Raw genomic sequence first — 20,472 nt, forward strand, 5'->3', positions numbered from 1 at the left:
TTGTCTTTGTGTCCAGCTGGACTCTGACCTCCGCCGTCCACCCGTCTGTCCTTCAGGAGACAAACAAACTCTGAACTGCTCAAATTCTAACGACTCGTGTTCAGAGAAACATCTGTGAAATATCACGGCAATAAAACGGATTTTTAAAATTCATTTCTAATCATTATTATTATTATTATAATTGTAAATATAATAATAATAATAATATAAATAATGAAGCTCTCAGCTGTTTATCTGTAACGATGCTCTGGTGTCAAACTTTTTTGTTCGAGACTTGAGTCGTTTAGTTTTGACACGTTTGAATCTGCAGCTCCTTGTTGTGGTGTTCCTCAGAGCTGCGTGTTTGGTCCTCTAATGTTTACATCGGATTCGCTTCCATGAGGTCAAATTATGAACAAATATAAAGCGGCAATCCAACCCAGTTTCACAGCAAAGCGTGTAATAGACACGCCCGTCCACTACACTACAGCCCATAGTGGTCCTCAGTGGTACTACAGATGGAGTCGATGGAGACAGTCCTAGTGGTCCTCAGTGGTACTACAGATGGAGTCTATGGAGACAGCCCCTAGTGGTCCTCAGAGGTACTACAGATGGAATCTATGGAGACAGCCCCTAGTGGTCCTCAGAGGTACTACAGATGGAGTCTATGGAGACAGTCCTAGTGGTCCTCAGAGGTACTACAGATGGAGTCTATGGAGACAGCCCCCAGTTATTATTATGTTTTATATACAGTCAATGATTTTGCACGATGACATTCAGCTGTACGTTTCCTGTGGAACGTTCTTCCTGACGATGTTCGATCTGCGGTTTCTGTTCACGCTTATAACAAAGTCGTTTAGTCAAACTAACCTCTACGTCGCCCCCTGCTGTCTGGTTTTAGTACCTGTTGTTTTTTATGTTTTATTTGTTTGTTTTACGACATCTTTCTCTACTGTTGGAATGAATGTGAATGTCTGTTTGTTTGCAGATGAAACTCTGATGTCTGCTTTCTACTGAAACATTATAAACTCCACATGAAGCTCCTCCAAGCAGTTCTCACAACATCTGACACTGTTCTGGAGAACCTTCATCATCATCATCATCATCATCATCATCACCACCATCATCATCATCACCACCATCATCACCGTCATCATCATCACCACCATCATCATCATCACCACCACCACCATCATCACCACCACCATCATCATCATCACCACCATCACGATCACCATCACCACTATCACCATCATCATCCTCATCATCATCCTCATCATCATCCTCATCATCATCACCATCCTCATCATCATCACCATCACCATCACCATCCTCATCATCATCATCAGGCCTGACAGGAACCTCCAGCAGCTGATGGTCCAGACTCAGAACCTCTTCATGTGTGTTGTTGGTTCTGGTCTGTGAAGTTCTCCCGGTGGTTCGTCAGTCTCTGGTTCCGGCTCGGTGATCCGTGTCTGCAGGTCAGAGGTCGGTCGGTTCGGAGGCAGCAGCTGCTTCTCGTTTCCTCATTAATGACCTCAGTGTGAAGCCGCCTGCAGCGCCGAAGCTTCTCGTCATCGCCACCTCGTATTTAAAAAATCTGACAGTTTGACGTGAAGCCTCGGAGCAGTGAGGACGACAGGATGAAGGACATTAGAAGGAGTTTATTAGAGACTGGGACAGTTACAGCAGAGTGTAAACATTAGAAACATTAACAACACTTTTCATCCTCCGCTGACACAAAACACACCGTTAGAGGAGCAGAGAGGAGGAGGAGGAGGAGGAGCTCGAACACAGAAAACCACCTGAAGTTACCCAACCGGGGGTTCGAGGCTCGGAGACGTTCGAAGCTCGGAGACGTTCGAGGCTCGGAGATGTTGGAGTCGAGGGAAACAAAGATAAATACGTCCACCAGGGGGCGCTGATGGTTTTACGGTGTAAAATGTGACACTCAGTGTATATCGAGGTCTTGATCATGAAAAATATATTAAAACATTTTTTAAAACCCGAATCGAACGTTAATTCGACTAAAAACATCGTAAATCTGTCGATCGGCTGTTTGTCTCCGTATATATTTCAACGTTTCTTCAGATAAACTCCCTTTTAAAATCCCCAGAAGCAACGAGCGACACAAATTCACCAAATAAATAAGATGAGAATCAAAAAACAAAAACAAACAAACAGTTGGTTTTCTTGCAATAAAACAAAGCTCTCAGATCTCAGAGTATAAAACTCACTGAATGTCATCAAGTCACCAATCAAACAGCAAATCATCAGAAATATTCAGAGAATCAGAGCGAAGTTTACAAACAGATCAAGAAAACAACAAATGAGCTTTTTTATTTCTAAAGTAAGCGCTCATCTACGGATATCAGGGAGTCCTGGATTCCTCGGACCCGGATGGACCAGAACCAGGACCCAATTCAGAATCAGTTCACTTTGGTGACATCAGAGCAGAAAGTTCGCCATCGTAGCTCATTCACTGCGTGTCGCCATCAAATGTAATAAAAAACAAAACAACAACCAGCCAGATGTTTGTGGATAAAAATCACATCAACATCTGGGAAATATTTTCATTTCTATCATCGTCATGTTTCTGTTGTTAAAGGTTTTCGGGGCTGAAACATGAAGCTGCAGTTCCTCGAATGTCCACTAGAGGCTCCAGCAGAGAGTCAGTCTCCAAAGATCAGAAATAAACACATCAGACTTTACGATTAGTTCATTTATAGGAGTAGAGGAATGCTTTTATTAAACATATGAGATTAGTAATAATTGTGTTTATTAGGTCCAGACTTTTGTTTTGGTTCATGAGCAACTCCACCCAGCAGGGGGCGCTGCAGCACAGAGAGTTTAAATGAATAAACATGACAGGTTTATCTATTGAAAGTGTTTCAGTCTGTTTAAACTGGCGCCGCTTCGACCCGTTCGGACATCTGGGTTTGATATAAAGAGAGAATCTGATCCCTGATATTCTAGTATTTAAAGGCCTCATTTAACCCTTCCGACGGCCTCCTGCGGTGACCATTCAGAACCATTCAGAATCATTCAGAACCAATCAGAACCATTCAGAATCATTCAGAACCATTCAGAACCAATCAGAATAATTCAGAACCATTCCGAACCAATCAGAACCATTCAGAATCATTCAGAACCAATCAGAATCATTCAGAACCATTCAGGACCAATCAGAATCATTCAGAACCATTCAGAATCATTCAGAACCAATCAGAATCATTCAGAACTCTCTCTGAGCTGGCAGCAATTCTCTTTGAAGCCGCTGACCTCCCTCTTCAAAGCCAAAAGGCCAAACAGAGGATTAATGGAGACGCCTTTTAAATGTAAATCCAGCGCTGAGAGCTCGAAGCGGTCCGACAGGACCAGAAGAAGACCGACCCGAACACAACCGAGTCAAACGTCTGATCTACACGGCTGGATTTCATCCTTCGAACAGTTCAGAGCGAAACACTGAAGTCCAGGTTTCCTCAAGTGTTCACCGGGCAGGGACCATCAGTGATGTCATCGACCATCAGTGATGTCAGTGACCATATTTGGACAAGCTGGGGGAGGAGCCAGTGGTGGATCTGACCGATCTGATTGGAAACCTGACGATACTACCTCCCGCCCACCGATAGCTGTAACCTGACTTCACCACAGGGCTGTCAATCAAACAGACACGCCCCCAAAAACAGGTCTTCTTGAATCTTCTTTTCTAATGAATGAGGGATTATTTTCAGATGGACCTCCAGAAAACTAATAAGAAGGAGTGACTTTAGCTAACAACACCGAGATAACTGATGGACACATTTTATTCACTTTGGATTTGATGAGAGAAGTTGAATGGGAGTCTATGGAGCCGGAGGCTTTTTGGAGCCGACCTCTAGTGGCACTCGCTGGTATTGCAGATGAAGACACTTCTGCAGCTCTCCGTCCACTTTAACATCCAGTCTGTGGTGTTTAGGAAGATGACGTAATAAAACACGTTACTTATTGAAACATCAGCTGAGTGATGACAAAGGTTGAAGGAACTTTTAGTTCTTTAGAAAGTTTCCAGACTTTAGTCCCCAAAAAAGTTTCAGGACTCTGTCGTTTTTCTGTAATTTAAAACAAATAAAAAAACCAAAAAGACAATCTGTGAGTGAGTTGAGAAATGAACACGTGGGCTGATATGATTTATGTATATAAATCTTAACCTTTTATGCAGTTTTTTTAAAGCTTTGTATCTGATTTAAGTCGACCACGTCTGTGTCGTGATGCTGTTTTTAATAAAATACGTGTCAAACTCGGATGTTTGTTTGCAGGTTTCCTTTCTTTTCTCTTTTACATTTAAAAGCTTAAAAAAACGTTTCTTTTGTTAACGTTTCTATTAAAGCAGAAATTTCACGTCCCTTTTATTCCCGTCAATAAATAGCTTAAAAAAAGGACGCGTGTTCCTTCAGCAGCTCTCAGATCAGTTCCCTTTATGAACCCGAAGTGTGTTGTGCAGGTGTTGCCGTGACAACGTGACCTCGTCGTGGACCTCGTCAGATGTCGCTCCAGAGGACGGCCCGCCTGCTCTTGTCCACGCTGACGACGTATTCCCCGGACAGAGACCAGGACACGGCGCTGATGGACAAACTGAGAGGGGACAGAGACACATTTAGTTCTGCGCGGTCCCTCCAGGGGGCGTCGTGGGGCCCCGAGTCTTCTGTTCAACCTCAGAGATCTACAGAAACACTCAAACAGTGAAACATGATTTATTCTGCAGTCCGTCGGTCGATCGCTGACGACACAGAGCTGCTTTAGTCATATTTGATTTATGCTTTTCATTTATATTTTATGTTTTATTAATGATTTTTATTTATTGTTTGTTTTGTTTATTTTTATATTTTCTGTAATTTTTCATTTATATTTTGTTTAAAATTCATATTCTGTGTCATTCATGTTTATTTCAAAATTTGATGTGTGGTTTTAGTCACGTTTTTTATTTTATGTTCTATTAATGTTTACTTTTTATATTTTATGATATATTTGATGTAGAGTTCTGATCTTTTAATTTCATTAAAATAAAAGTCAGAAATATTTAGTAAACATTATTCAAAGTAAAAACAAATTAAATATTCTTATTTAACTCCTGGAGTTCATCTGGAAACTTTATTATCCCATTAAACCAAACAAAGACATTAAAATACACTTTTAATTGAAAGTTATGATCTGGCGTCCCTCAGGGAAACGTCGCGGAGCCTTTCATCTTTCTATCGAACCTTACAGTGAACTGAATGTTTTTGTTGATCCAGTGATCTTCAGGCTGTTACCTGTGTTTGTCTGGTAGGCGGGTCTCCAGGTTGCCGGTGGAGACGTTCCAGATGTAAACGGCGCCGTCCGCTGATCCGGCAGCGAGGTAGCAGCCGTCCGGACTGCAGAGAGAGAACGTCTGGTCAGAACATGTGGAGGATTTTATAGAAACTCTGCGTTACAAACGGAGAGTTGATGGGTTTTAAAATGAAATAACTCCTAAATTGCCGTATTTTCAGGTTAACACACATCCTGACTGTTGTGACATTAAAACAGGAGATCAGAAGGTTCCTGTAAGCGTGAACGTCCTCCGGAGACCATCTGCCAGCTGCTCATCACAGGTTCTGTGTGGAACCAGCAGGGAACCGACTGAAACACATTTATATATTCAGTGTTTCACTCAGAGAGCTGAACACACACAAAGCTTCTCCGTCCTGCTGTCGTCATGGAAACTGCAGAAAATGAACCACACAGTATCTTGTCCCCCCCCCCCTCTCTATTTTTATCTCGCTCAGTGTTTTGATTGGACGTGTCAGCGGGAGCTCTGCCGACATTGTTATTTCACCCAGAGGAGTCGCTGAGACGACAGCAGTCCTACGGGCTCAAGTCAGCGTGGTCAGCCTCGGTTACTGTCTGGTTCTGACTCTTTGTAGTCAGTCACTAACAGGATAGTCCAAAACAGGTCAAAAAGGCTTAAAACAGGCCAAAACAGGTCTAAAACAGGTCTAAAACAGGCCTAAAACAGGCTTAAAACAGGTCTAAAACAGGTCTAAAACAGGCCTAAAACAGGCCTAAAACAGGTCTAAAACAGGCCTAAAACAGGTCTAAAACAGGCCTAAAACAGGTCTAAAACAGGCCTAAAACAGGCCTAAAACAGGTCTAAAACAGGTCTAAAACAGGCCTAAAACAGGCCTAAAACAGGCCTAAAACAGGCCTAAAACAGGCCTAAAACAGGTCTAAAACAGGCCTAAAACAGGTCTAAAACAGGCCTAAAACAGGCCTAAAACAGGTCTAAAACAGGCCTAAAACAGGTCTAAAACAGGTCTAAAACAGGCCTAAAACAGGCCTAAAACAGGTCTAAAACAGGCCTAAAACAGGTCTAAAACAGGTCTAAAACAGGCCTAAAACAGGCCTAAAACAGGTCTAAAACAGGCCTAAAACAGGTCTAAAACAGGCCTAAAACAGGTCTAAAACAGGCCTAAAACAGGTCTAAAACAGGCCTAAAACAGGCCTAAAACAGGTCTAAAACAGGCCTAAAACAGGCCTAAAACAGGCCTAAAACAGGTCTAAAACAGGCCTAAAACAGGTCTAAAACAGGCCTAAAACAGGCCTAAAACAGGCCTAAAACAGGCCTAAAACAGGTCTAAAACAGGCCTAAAACAGGTCTAAAACAGGTCTAAAACAGGCCTAAAACAGGTCTAAAACAGGTCTAAAACAGGCCTAAAACAGGTCTAAAACAGGCCTAAAACAGGCCTGAAACAGGCCTAAAACAGGCCTAAAACAGGTCTAAAACAGGTCTAAAACAGGTCTAAAACAGGCCTAAAACAGGTCTAAAACAGGCCTAAAACAGGCCTGAAACAGGCCTAAAACAGGCCTAAAACAGGTCTAAAGCAGGTCTAAAACAGGCCTAAAACAGGTCTAAAACAGGCCTAAAACAGGTCTAAAACAGGTCTAAAACAGGCCTAAAACAGGTCTAAAACAGGCCTAAAACAGGCCTGAAACAGGCCTAAAACAGGCCTAAAACAGGTCTAAAGCAGGTCTAAAACAGGCCTAAAACAGGTCTAAAACAGGCCTAAACATACTGTTGTTCAGTCGACACATTTTATGGAATGAATACTAAATAATCAATAATGAAATAAGTGTTTACTTTAGAAGATATCATTGATGTTCAGACTCACCTGATCACAGCTTTGGTGCTGTCGCTGCCACATTTAAACCCGTCAGCTCTGAGACAAACACAATCAATACATCTGTCAATCAATACATCCATCAATCAATACACCTGTCAATCAATACATCCATTAATCAATACATCCATCAATCAATATATCCATCAATCAACCAATCGATACATCGATCAACCAATCGATACATCGATCAACCAATCAATACATTGATTAATCAATACGTCGATCAATAACAAACAGTCTATCCGTTCTACCTGAAGCACATGCGGTCGTTGCTCCACCTCCTCAGGTCAACCAGCTGGAGGCAGTCGTCACGGCAACAGCTGAGCAGCTGGCGGTGGTCCGAGCTGAGGTCCAGCGAGGTGACTTTCCCCCGAGCAGGAAGTTCCTGAACGCAGCTCACCGCTCTGAACACCAGGAGACCACCTGATCAACTTTATTGACCCGACACATTCCATTGTTTAGGTTAGGTTCTTACTTTATTTTAAATTCCTGATGTGTTTTTCTCAGTGGATAAAAAAAAAAAAAAAAAATCTTTTCTGTTTTAACTTAAACGTTTTTTGTTTTTTTTAAACATTTGATGGTTAAAAAAAAACATCCAAAACTTTCAGGAGTGTGCCGACCAATCAGAGAACAGGAGGATCATGATGTCACTCACTAACAGATATTTAAACTCTGAGTTTGATCTAAAGTCAATCTGTTTGATTTACTTTGTACTGTTTGGAGGACAGAGCTGTCAATCATCTGGTGGTTCAGACTCTGCGTCCTGTGAGCTGAGCTGCTGCTAGGTAACAAGGAGATGGGAAGTCGCCATGGAAACAAATGAGAAGCTTCATAGGCTCTACATTAAAGCCAGAGGAGATTCTACTGAGTGACAGGAAGGAAGTGAAGTGGTGAAAGAGTGAAAAAGTGAGGCTGTGATGTGGTGAAGGAGGGACACGGTTTGCTTAGAAGGTAAATGAAGTGATGAATGAAGTGAAGGTAAATGAAGTGAAGGTAAATGAAGTGATGAATGAAGTGAAGGTAAATGAAGTGGTAAATGAAGTGAAGGTAAATGAAGTGATGAATGAAGTGATGAATGAAGTGAAGGTAAATGAAGTGGTAAATGAAGTGAAGGTAAATGAAGTGATGAATGAAGTGAAGGTAAATGAAGTGAAGGTAAATGAAGTGATGAATGAAGTGATGAATGAAGTGAAGGTAAATGAAGTGGTAAATGAAGTGAAGGTAAATGAAGTGATGAATGAAGTGAAGGTAAATGAAGTGGTAAATGAAGTGATGAATGAAGTGAAGGTAAATGAAGTGATGAATGAAGTGAAGGTAAATGAAGTGGTAAATGAAGTGAAGGTAAATGAAGTGATGAATGAAGTGAAGGTAAATGAAGTGATGAATGAAGTGATGAATGAAGTGAAGGTAAATGAAGTGAAGGTAAATGAAGTGATGAATGAAGTGAAGGTAAATGAAGTGATGAATGAAGTGAAGGTAAATGAAGTGAAGGTAAATGAAGTGATGAATGAAGTGAAGGTAAATGAAGTGATGAATGAAGTGAACGTAAATGAAGTGGTAAATGAAGTGATGTGAAGGTTCACCTGGAGTCCCAGACCCTGATCTTGCAGTCGTAGTGTCCGCTGATGATGCAGTTCTCTGAACAGACCAGGTCACTGACGTACGACGCCACTTCAGCTAACTGCACACCTGCAGGGACAGAGTCTGCTTTAAATACACGCTCCACGTTAACCAACGCCTGCTCAGCCAATCAGCAGCAAGTATGGACTGTGACTCACAGGCAGCTCTGTGCAGGTCCCACAGTCGCACGGTTCGGTCCGCACTTCCTGTCACCACCTGGTGGAGGAAACTGCTGAACCTCGCTGCTGTTACCTTCCTCCTGTGACCTGTGAGAGTCACCTGAGAGACACAGACAGGCAGACAGACAGACAGACACAGACAGACAGAGAGACAGACAGACAGAGAGACAGACGGACAGAGAGACAGACAGACAGAGACAGACAGACGGACGGACAGATTTAATATCATTTAACTGAAGATATTTAGCTGCTGGTGTCAGTGGGTTGACGTGGTTACCTTGGGAACGGAGTCATCTAGCCGCCACAACAATGCCGACTTATCGTACGACGCTGCGAGGATCCTCGAACCCTGAAAGTCAAACGTCGCCGTACAAAAAGTAAAACATTACACTGTAAAACATTCATCTGTCAAACACACTTCAACACATCGTACCGTAAAACATCGTACCGTAACACATCGCACCGTAAAACATCGCACCGTAACACATCGTACCGTGAAACATCGCACCGTAACACATCGTACCGTAAAACATCGTACCGTTACACATCGTACCGTAACACATCGTACCGTTACACATCGTACCGTAACACATCGCACCGTAAAACATCGCACCGTAACACATCGTACCGTGAAACATCGCACCGTAACACATCGTACCGTAACACATCGCACCGTAACACATCGCACCGTAAAACATCGTACCGTTACACATCGTACCGTAAAACATCGCACCGTAACACATCGCACCGTAACACGTCGCACCGTAACACGTCGCACCGTGAAACATCGCACCGTAACACATCGTACCGTAAAACATCGCACCGTAACACATCGCACCGTAACACATCGCACCGTAACACATCGCACCGTTACACATCGTACCGTAACACATCGCACCGTAACACATCGCACCGTAACACATCGCACCGTAAAACATCGTACCGTGAAACATCGCACCGTGAAACATCGCACCGTAACACATCGCACCGTGAAACATCGCACCGTAACACATCGCACCGTAACACATCGCACCGTAACACATCGCACCATGAAACATCGCACCGTAACACATCGCACCGTAACACATCGCACCGTTACAAATCGTACCGTTACACATCGCACCGTAAAACATCGTACCGTAACACATCGTACCGTAACACATCGCACCGTAACACATCGCACCGTTACACATCGTACCGTAAAACATCGTACCGTAAAACATCGTACCGTAACACATCGTACCGTAACACATCGTACCGTAACACATCGCACCGTTACACATCGTACCGTAAAACATCGTACCGTTACACATCGCACCGTAACACATCGCACCGTAACACATCGCACCGTAAAACATCGTACCGTTACACATCGCACCGTAAAACATCGCACCGTAACACATCGCACCGTGAAACATCGTACCGTAAAACATCGTACCGTAACACATCGTACCGTAACACATCATACCGTAACACATCGCACCGTTACACATCGTACCGTAAAACATCGTACCGTAACACATCGCACCGTAACACATCGCACCGTAACACATCGCACCGTAAAACATCGTACCGTTACACATCGCACCGTAAAACATCGCACCGTAACACATCGCACCGTAAAACATCGCACCGTAACACATCGCACCGTGAAACATCGCACCGTAACACATCGCACCGTAACACATCGCACCGTAACACATCGCACCGTAACACATCGCACCGTAACACATCGTACCGTAAAACATCGTACCGTGAAACATCGCACCGTGAAACATCGCACCGTAACACATCGCACCGTAACACATCGCACCGTGAAACATCGCACCGTAACACATCGCACCGTTACACATCGCACCGTAACACATCGCACCGTGAAACATCGCACCGTAACACATCGCACCGTAACACATCGCACCGTTACACATCGCACCGTTACACATCGCACCGTAACACATCGCACCGTTACACATCGTACCGTTACACATCGTACCGTAAAACATCGTACCGTAAAACATCGTACCGTAACACATCGCACCGTTACACATCGTACCGTAAAACATCGTACCGTAACACATCGCACCGTAACACATCGCACCGTAACACATCGCACCGTGAAACATCGCACCGTAACACATCGCACCGTAACACATCGCACCGTTACACATCGCACCGTTACACATCGCACCGTAAAACATCGCACCGTTACACATCGTACCGTTACACATCGTACCGTTACACATCGTACCGTAAAACATCGTACCGTAAAACATCGCACCGTAACACATCGCACCGTAAAACATCGCACCGTAAAACATCGCACCGTAACACATCGCACCGTAACACATCGCACCGTGAAACATCGCACCGTAACACATCGCACCGTAACACATCGCACCGTTACACATCGTACCGTAAAACATCGCACCGTTACACATCGCACCGTAAAACATCGTACCGTAACACATCGTACCGTAACACATCGCACCGTAACACATCGCACCGTAACACATCGTACCGTTACACATCGTACCGTAAAACATCGTACCGTAAAACATCGTACCGTAACACATCGTACCGTAACACATCGCACCGTTACACATCGCACCGTTACACATCGCACCGTAAAACATCGTACCGTAAAACATCGTACCGTTACACATCGCACCGTAACACATCGCACCGTAAAACATCGCACCGTGAAACATCGCACCGTGAAACATCGTACCGTAACACATCGTACCGTGAAACATCGCACCGTAACACATCGCACCGTAACACATCGCACCGTAACACATCGCACCGTAACACATCGTACCGTAAAACATCGCACAGTAAAACATCGCACCGTAACACATCGTACCGTTACACATCGCACCGTTACACATCGCACCGTTACACATCGCACCGTAACACATCGCACCGTAACACATCGCACCGTAACACATCGCACCGTTACACATCGCACCGTTACACATCGCACCGTAACACATCGCACCGTAACACATCGCACCGTAACACATCGCACCGTAACACATCGTACCGTTACACATCGCACCGTTACACATCGCACCGTAACACATCGCACCGTAACACATCGCACCGTAACACATCGTACCGTAACACCGCACCGTAACACATCGCACCGTAAAACATCGCACCGTAAAACATCGCACCGTAACACATCGCACCGTAAAACATCGCACCGTAACACATCGCACAGTAAAACATCGCACCGTAACACATCGTACCGTAAAACATCGCACCGTAACACATCGCACCGTAAAACATCGCACCGTAACACATCGCACCGTAACACATCGCACCGTAACACATCGTACCGTAAAACATCGTACCGTGAAACATCGTACCGTGAAACATCGCACCGTAACACATCGCACCGTGAAACATCGCACCGTAACACATCGCACCGTGAAACATCGCACCGTAACACATCGCACCGTTACACATCGTACCGTAAAACATCGCACCGTTACACATCGCACCGTAAAACATCGTACCGTAACACATCGTACCGTAACACATCGCACCGTAACACATCGCACCGTAACACATCGTACCGTAAAACATCGTACCGTAACACATCGTACCGTAACACATCGTACCGTAACACATCGCACCGTTACACATCGTACCGTAAAACATCGCACCGTTACACATCGCACCGTAACACATCGCACCGTAACACATCGCACCGTAAAACATCGTACCGTAAAACATCGCACCGTTACACATCGTACCGTAAAACATCGCACCGTAACACATCGCACCGTGAAACATCGCACCGTAACACCGCACCGTAAAACATCGCACCGTAACACATCGCACCGTAACACATCGCACCGTAACACATCGCACCGTAACACATCGCACCGTAAAACATCGCACCGTGAAACATCGCACCGTAACACATCGCACCGTAACACATCGCACCGTGAAACATCGCACCGTAACACATCGTACCGTAAAACATCGCACCGTAAAACATCGCACCGTAACACATCGCACCGTGAAACATCGCACCGTAACACATCGCACCGTAACACATCGCACCGTGAAACATCGCACCGTAACACATCGCACCGTAACACATCGCACCGTTACACATCGCACCGTAACACATCGCACCGTGAAACATCGCACCGTAACACATCGCACCGTTACACATCGCACCGTAAAACATCGTACCGTAACACATCGTACCGTAACACATCGCACCGTAAAACATCGTACCGTAACACATCGTACCGTAAAACATCGCACCGTAACACATCGCACCGTTACACATCGTACCGTAAAACATCGTACCGTAAAACATCGTACCGTAACACATCGCACCGTAACACATCGCACCGTAACACATCGTACCGTTACACATCGTACCGTAAAACATCGTACCGTAACACATCGCACCGTAAAACATCGTACCGTAAAACATCGTACCGTGAAACATCGCACCGTGAAACATCGCACCGTGAAACATCGCACCGTGAAACATCGCACCGTAACACATCGCACCGTAACACATCGCACCGTTACACATCGTACCGTAAAACATCGTACCGTAACACATCGTACCGTAACACATCGCACCGTAACACATCGTACCGTTACACATCGTACCGTAAAACATCGTACCGTAACACATCGCACCGTAACACATCGCACCGTAACACATCGCACCGTTACACATCGTACCGTAAAACATCGCACCGTTACACATCGCACCGTAACACATCGCACCGTAACACATCGCACCGTAAAACATCGCACCGTAAAACATCGCACCGTGAAACATCGCACCGTAACACATCGCACCGTAACACATCGCACCGTGAAACATCGCACCGTAACACATCGCACCGTAACACATCGCACCGTTACACATCGTACCGTAAAACATCGTACCGTAACACATCGTACCGTAACACATCGCACCGTAACACATCGTACCGTTACACATCGTACCGTAAAACATCGTACCGTAAAACATCGTACCGTAACACATCGTACCGTAACACATCGCACCGTAACACATCGCACCGTTACACATCGTACCGTTACACATCGCACCGTTACACATCGCACCGTAACACATCGCACCGTAACACATCGCACCGTAAAACATCGTACCGTAAAACATCGCACCGTTACACATCGCACCGTTACACATCGCACCGTAACACATCGCACCGTAACACATCGCACCGTAACACCGCACCGTAAAACATCGCACCGTAAAACATCGCACCGTAACACATCGCACCGTAACACATCGCACCGTAACACATCGCACCGTAAAACATCGTACCGTGAAACATCGCACCGTGAAACATCGCACCGTAACACATCGCACCGTAACACATCGTACCGTGAAACATCGCACCGTAACACATCGTACCGTAAAACATCGCACCGTGAAACATCGCACCGTGAAACATCGCACCGTAACACATCGCACCGTAACACATCGCACCGTGAAACATCGTACCGTAAAACATCGCACCGTGAAACATCGCACCGTAACACATCGCACCGTAACACATCGCACCGTAACACATCGTACCGTAAAACATCGCACCGTGAAACATCGCACCGTGAAACATCGCACCGTAACACATCGTACCGTAAAACATCGTACCGTAAAACATCGCACCGTGAAACATCGCACCGTAACACATCGCACCGTAACACATCGCACCGTGAAACATCGCACCGTAACACATCGCACCGTAACACATCGCACCGTTACACATCGCACCGTAACACATCGCACCGTGAAACATCGCACCGTAACACATCGCACCGTAACACATCGCACCGTTACACATCGCACCGTTACACATCGCACCGTAAAACATCGTACCGTAACACATCGTACCGTAACACATCGCACCGTAACACATCGTACCGTTACACATCGTACCGTAAAACATCGTACCGTAACACATCGTACCGTAACACATCGTACCGTAACACATCGCACCGTTACACATCGTACCGTAAAACATCGTACCGTTACACATCGTACCGTAAAACATCGTACCGTAAGACATCGTACCGTAACACATCGCACCGTAACACATCGTACCGTTACACATCGTACCGTAAAACATCGTACCGTAAAACATCGTACCGTAACACATCGTACCGTAACACATCGCACCGTTACACATCGTACCGTAACACATCGTACCGTAAAACATCGTACCGTAAAACATCGTACCGTAACACATCGTACCGTAAAAGATCGTACCGTAAAACATCGCACCGTTACACATCGCACCGTAACACATCGCACCGTAACACATCGCACCGTAACACATCGTACCGTAACACATCGTACCGTAACACATCGCACCGTAAAACATCGTACCGTAACACATCGTACAGTAAAACATCGTACCGTAAAACATCGTACCGTAACACATCGTACCGTAAAAGATCGTACCGTAAAACATCGTACCGTTACACATCGCACCGTAACACATCGTACCGTAACACATCGCACCGTAACACATCGCACCGTAAAACATCGTACCGTAACACATCGTACCGTAACACATCGTACCGTAACACATCGTACCGTTACACATCGTACTGTAAAACATTGCAGTGTTACTTTAACCTGTGTATTTTAGGTTTCTACTCACCATGGGGTCGAACTCGATGCAGGTGATGCCCTCCGTGCTGCCGTCCAGAGTCGCTCTGTGAGTCAGCGAGCCTGATGACATCATCAGTGAGGTCACAACACATCAACAAACAACATTGAACGATAGAGATGCTGATCTGAGGTCGGTTTACCTGCTCGGACTTCCCACAGTTTGATGACTCGGTCGGTTCCTCCGGTTGCCAGCAGGTCGGAGCTGGAGCTGAACCGCACCGCGTTAATGCCCTGCTCGTGGGCCTCCTGGGGGTGGGGAGGGGGAGGGGGGTTTAAGTCCTGCAGTGTCTCTGGTTAAACGCTGGATGATTTAACTGTGTGTGTGTTACCAGGACTTGCAGAGCCCTAGCAGGGACTCTGGCCGAGACACAGATCCTGACAGGAAGAACCAGATTCTCCTCCAGACTGCACACCGAGTGGCCCCGCCTCTTCCTGCTGACATCATACACACATTCATCCATTCACTCTCTGGAACGTCTCTACAAACAAACGTTCTCCGGCTGCGAGACGTTCTCCAGAGAACCCGCCCGGAGACTCACTCGAACAGCTCCTTGAAGGAAGAGAAGATCCGCGGTGACGTCACCGACGCTGACCGGAACAGCCGAGCGCGCCGCCGCTCCGTCGACGCGTCCTCGTTCTCCTTCTTCGGAGACGTCGACCTGGAGGTTGGAGCGCTGGAGCTACAACAAACAGCTTCTTCATCATCATCATCATCATCAGCATAATCATCATCATCATCACCAGCATCATCATCATCATCACCAGCATCATCATCATCAGCATCATCATCATCATCAGCATCATCATCATCATCATCATCACATCATCATCACCAGCAGCATCATCATCATCATCAGCATCATCACATCATCATCATCAGCATCATCATCATCATCAGCATCATCATCATCATCACATCATCATCAGCATCATCATCATCATCAGCATCATCACATCATCATCATCAGCATCATCGTCATCTTTAAAGGAGGTAATTAAGAGTGCGATGACATCATCAGAATCTCACCTGTCTAAGGTGACCTTTGACCTGGCAGCAGTCTGCAGCTCCTTCTGCAGGTTCGCTGCTCGAGCTCTGAAAAAAACATTAACATCACAAACTGTGAAACATTTACCTGCTTCAGGGTCCTGAACAGGTGTGTGTGTGTGTGTGTGTGTGTGTGTGTGTGTGTGTGTGTGTGTGTGTGTGTGTGTGTGTGTGTGTGTGTGTGTGTGTGTGTGTGTGAGGGACAGGTGTGTGTGTGTGTGTGTGTGTGTGTGTGTGTGTGTGTGTGTGTGTGAGGGACAGGTGTGACAGGTGTGAGGTGCGTTCAGGTACCTGGAGCGCCGCTCGTTGCGGGTGTTCATGCGGGCGGCGGCCTGCTGCTTCAGGTGTATCATGTCCTCCAGCAGGTGTCCCTCTCTCAACTTCTCCTCGCGGAGTCTCGTCTCCGCCCGTCTCCGCCGCTCCAGCAGGACGTCGTACTCGTTCTTCAGCGCCCCGTTCTGCTCCTGCAGCTGCTCCACCTGCTTCTGCAGCTCCTGACGGGAATCCAACGCACCCGCCAGCCGCTGCTCGTCCTCCGTCAGTCTGAGGAGACGACAGTTCAAACGGTCTCAGAGACGAACCTCCGACAAACACTTCAGCTTTTATCGAAAATCATAACCAGAATATCAGGAGTGAAAAAAAAATTATATCTTAAAACAATTTGGGAAAATGTCTGAAACATTTTTGGGTAAAAATCTAAATATGAGTTTCACATTAATCTGATTTTTTTCTCAAATAGTTTTTCAGAGAATTCTGACTGATTAATACTGAATATTTCTAGGAAATAAATAATAATGTCCTCAGACGAGTCCTGAGACGTGTCCTGAGACGTGTCCTCAGACGCGTCCTGAGACGTGTCCTGAGACGTGTCCTCAGACGCGTCCTGAGACGTGTCCTGAGATGTGTCCTCAGACGAGTCCTGAGACGTGTCCTGAGACGTGTCCTCAGACGAGTCCTGAGACGTGTCCTGAGACGTGTCCTCAGACGCGTCCTGAGACGTGTCCTGAGATGTGTCCTCAGACGTGTCCTCGTCGCTCAGCGTCTCCCAGCTGAGCGGACCGGTTCTAGTTCTGGTTCTAGTTCAGGTGTGTCTCTCACCTGGAATGCTGCTTGTCCAAAACACATTCTTTGATCTTAATCTGCTGCTGCAGCTCCACCACCTGATAGGCCAGCTGGAAGGACACACAGAGGGGGGCGGGGCCTGAATGTCAAGTGGTTATGTGATTGTGACTGACAGTTTATCTACGGATTTAATGTTCCTGTTTCGAGGTTCCACCACAGAAACACGGAACAGAGAACCGTCCTCTCAGAGAACCTGTCCTGCCGTGGCTCCGCCCCTCACTGCTCTGCTGCTGAGTCAGCGCCACCTGCAGGTCAACAGGAGAACAGCGGCGTGTCCTCACCTCTCCGGTCCTCGTCTTCAGCTGCTCGTTCTGCTGCAGCAGAGACGAGAGCGTCCTGCTGCCGTCGGCGGAGGGACGTCTGGACACACAAAACAAACACACCTCAGCATTCTCACACACCCAAACGCCTCCAGGTCAGAGGTCAGAGGTCAGCTGGTGGAGCTCAGGTGAGTCACCTGGCGGAGCAGCTCAGCAGTCCTTTGGTCAGACTGGTCTTCTCCAGCAGTCGAGTGTCTGAGAACAGAAACGGGAGTCAGAGGAACCAGAACCAGTCTGGATTTCAAAATAAAGTCTTAAATAAAATAAAGAATTAACTGTTAACAACTATGACGTATAAAAATGTGCAGACTTTATTCTGAAAGAACACAAACGCAAAAAAAAAATCATTGAATTCAAATAAAAACTGACTAGAGATCTTTGATCTAAATCAAGATGCTAACGTTAGCTTCAAGGTCAAAGTCCCACCAAACTCCATTCAAAATCTGACAGATTCAAATCTTAATCCTCATGTTACATTTCTAATTTAATTTAGTGTCTTTCTGGATTTATTGGCTTTATTTCATAGAAACGTAAATTATTTAGACATGATCTTTGAGTAGGCCGACATTACTCCACCAAACTCCACTCAAAATTTGACCTATTAAAGAGTCACACTTTATTCTTTGTCTTTGGGGTAAAACTGGTTTGAATTTTGAGCAGGAAAATGATTTGCGTGATGTCTGAGATGTTAAACCATCATCCGTCCCACATGAGTCACTGTTCAGAGGAAGTGGAGCAAAGTGTGGTTCAGCTTTCTGACAACTTCCTGCTAAAGAATGTCAACAACATGAAGGAAGTCGCTGTTCACCGATCGTCAGAATTCAAACACTTACTTCATGCGAGGAGTTACCAGCCAGACTCCATTAAAAAAACATGTCATTTTCCTGTAGGTGCTGTGATTTCAGGCTCACAGTTTACAGCAAACTGTTAATTTAAACTTGTAGATTTTAAAATGGAGTTTGGCTCACCACCATCTGAAACATACTTTACAGTCTCTACCGCAATAACACTTTGAATTGCGGTGATTTCAGGTGTGACACCAGGCGACGTTGCTCTGAACCAAACTCTCAGTTTTTCAGATTTTATTTTGAGTTTTGGATCATTTAAAAAAAAAATCTGACTTCACAGGAATCTTAACAATAAACTTCTGTTTTGTTTTTAGATTGATGTATTTCTTGCATATGAAGAAGGGCAGGATTTCTCCCAACCAAACCTCCCTTAGAAAACCTTTGATTGTTTTTGGAGTTTTTATTTCAGGGATGAAAACATTAAACTGAGATGTTGAATGGTTTGGTTGAACTGTGTTTATTTTGTGTGTGCATTTCTAGTAGGACGGATTTCTCTGAACCAAACTCCATTGAAAAGATATTAGTTTGTGCTGGTTGAGATTCATATCTGAATACTAGAACAAGTTTTAGTTATGACATAAAGATGTTGAAATAAGCAGATTTTCAAACGGAGTTTGGTTGATATATAATGTATGTGGTATTTCGTTGTGACTTGTTGAACGAGTCCTGACTTGACATTTTATCATTCTTTCTTTGGTTTTGAATGGAAAGTTTGACATCAGTCTCAGGTTTGTGATCACGATCAGAAAGCGGAGGTTTAGTAAACGGAGTTCGGCTCATGTCGCCTTGAATCCATCAGGAGTCCAGACTGAATGCGGGTTTGCATGCTAGCTTGGTTTGTGCACGTGTTTCTAACGACAACAAAAAGTCAGGATTTCAATGCACCAAACTCCATTCAAAAAATGTCCTATTGTTGTTTCTGTTTGTGATTCAAGAGACCAGTGAAACGACGCACAGCCTTTTGTTTCGTAAACTCTTAAATTGACAGATCTTTGAATGGAGTTTGGCTCGGCGTTGACTTGTGGCTTCAAAAGGGAAAAACTTGCACTCGGTCGTCGTACAGACGCGGATCAGGTCCTGGAACATCACGTGCTGGCTCACGTCTCGGTGCTTCAGCTGACGGACGATGTGTCCCTTCCAGGTCTCCGCCGACCTGTCGCCGCCTCCCGGGGCCAGGAGCCGGCCGCTCCGCTGCGACACTCCGGCTGGATCCGTCATGACTCTGCGGGCGTCGGCTTCATGCTGCTCCCCGCTGACAGACGCTCACGGACCGGCCTGATGTCACAGAGAGCTCCGTGCCGGAGCTCCGGTTCTTCCGGCCGCCGCCATCACGCCTGTTTGTGAAGTTTGTTTCTTCTTCTGTGGTGTTTGTCTGTTTTGCCGTTTTAAAAAAAAAACTTTTTTGTTTTCACGTTCGTCACTGACGGTGGGCGGGGCTGACGCAGCCAGCTGCCGGGGCTCTCCACCAATCACAGCCCGCTCTGAGCTCTTCC

General features: G+C 45.7%; 1 protein-coding gene across 2 annotated transcripts; it reads right to left on the bottom strand.

The window, feature by feature from the left end:
• Nucleotides 1-1,628: 1,628 nt before the first annotated feature.
• Nucleotides 1,629-20,377, bottom strand: LOC138212668 (protein Atg16l2-like). Of its 2 annotated transcripts, none has more exons than XM_069173143.1 (17): nt 20,041-20,377; nt 18,269-18,326; nt 18,093-18,171; nt 17,788-17,861; nt 16,981-17,232; nt 16,672-16,737; nt 16,184-16,324; nt 15,974-16,076; nt 15,785-15,890; nt 15,634-15,704; nt 9,237-9,308; nt 8,939-9,059; nt 8,744-8,849; nt 7,412-7,564; nt 7,149-7,196; nt 5,271-5,372; nt 1,629-4,593 (listed from the first exon to the last, which is right to left on the bottom strand). In XM_069173143.1, exons 1-17 carry the CDS (start codon nt 20,195-20,197, stop codon nt 4,500-4,502), a joined length of 1,803 nt encoding a protein of 600 aa, XP_069029244.1. In that variant the 5' UTR covers nt 20,198-20,377; the 3' UTR covers nt 1,629-4,499. The 2 variants fall into 2 exon arrangements, with proteins under 2 accessions (XP_069029244.1, XP_069029243.1); XM_069173142.1 differs by having other exon boundaries at nt 15,974-16,079; nt 20,041-20,376.
• Between the last annotated feature and the right edge of the window lie 95 nt (nt 20,378-20,472).

This window comes from Embiotoca jacksoni, unplaced genomic scaffold (assembly GCF_022577435.1).
Source record: "Embiotoca jacksoni isolate LCO1_2020_lvr unplaced genomic scaffold, fEmbJac1.0.p SCAF_58, whole genome shotgun sequence".
Lineage (NCBI taxonomy): Eukaryota > Metazoa > Chordata > Actinopteri > Embiotocidae > Embiotoca > Embiotoca jacksoni.

Excerpts from the sequence above, each read along its gene's own strand:
- LOC138212668 (XM_069173142.1), bottom strand. The coding sequence starts at position 20,197 with ATGACGGATCCAGCCGGAGTGTCGCAGCGGAGCGGCCGGCTCCTGGCC. Across the intron at positions 18,327-20,040 it reads CCAGGACCTGATCCGCGTCT|ACACTCGACTGCTGGAGAAG; the intron begins GTACGACGACCG and ends TTCTGTTCTCAG. Across the intron at positions 16,738-16,980 it reads CGCAACGAGCGGCGCTCCAG|AGCTCGAGCAGCGAACCTGC; the intron begins GTACCTGAACGC and ends TGTTTTTTTCAG.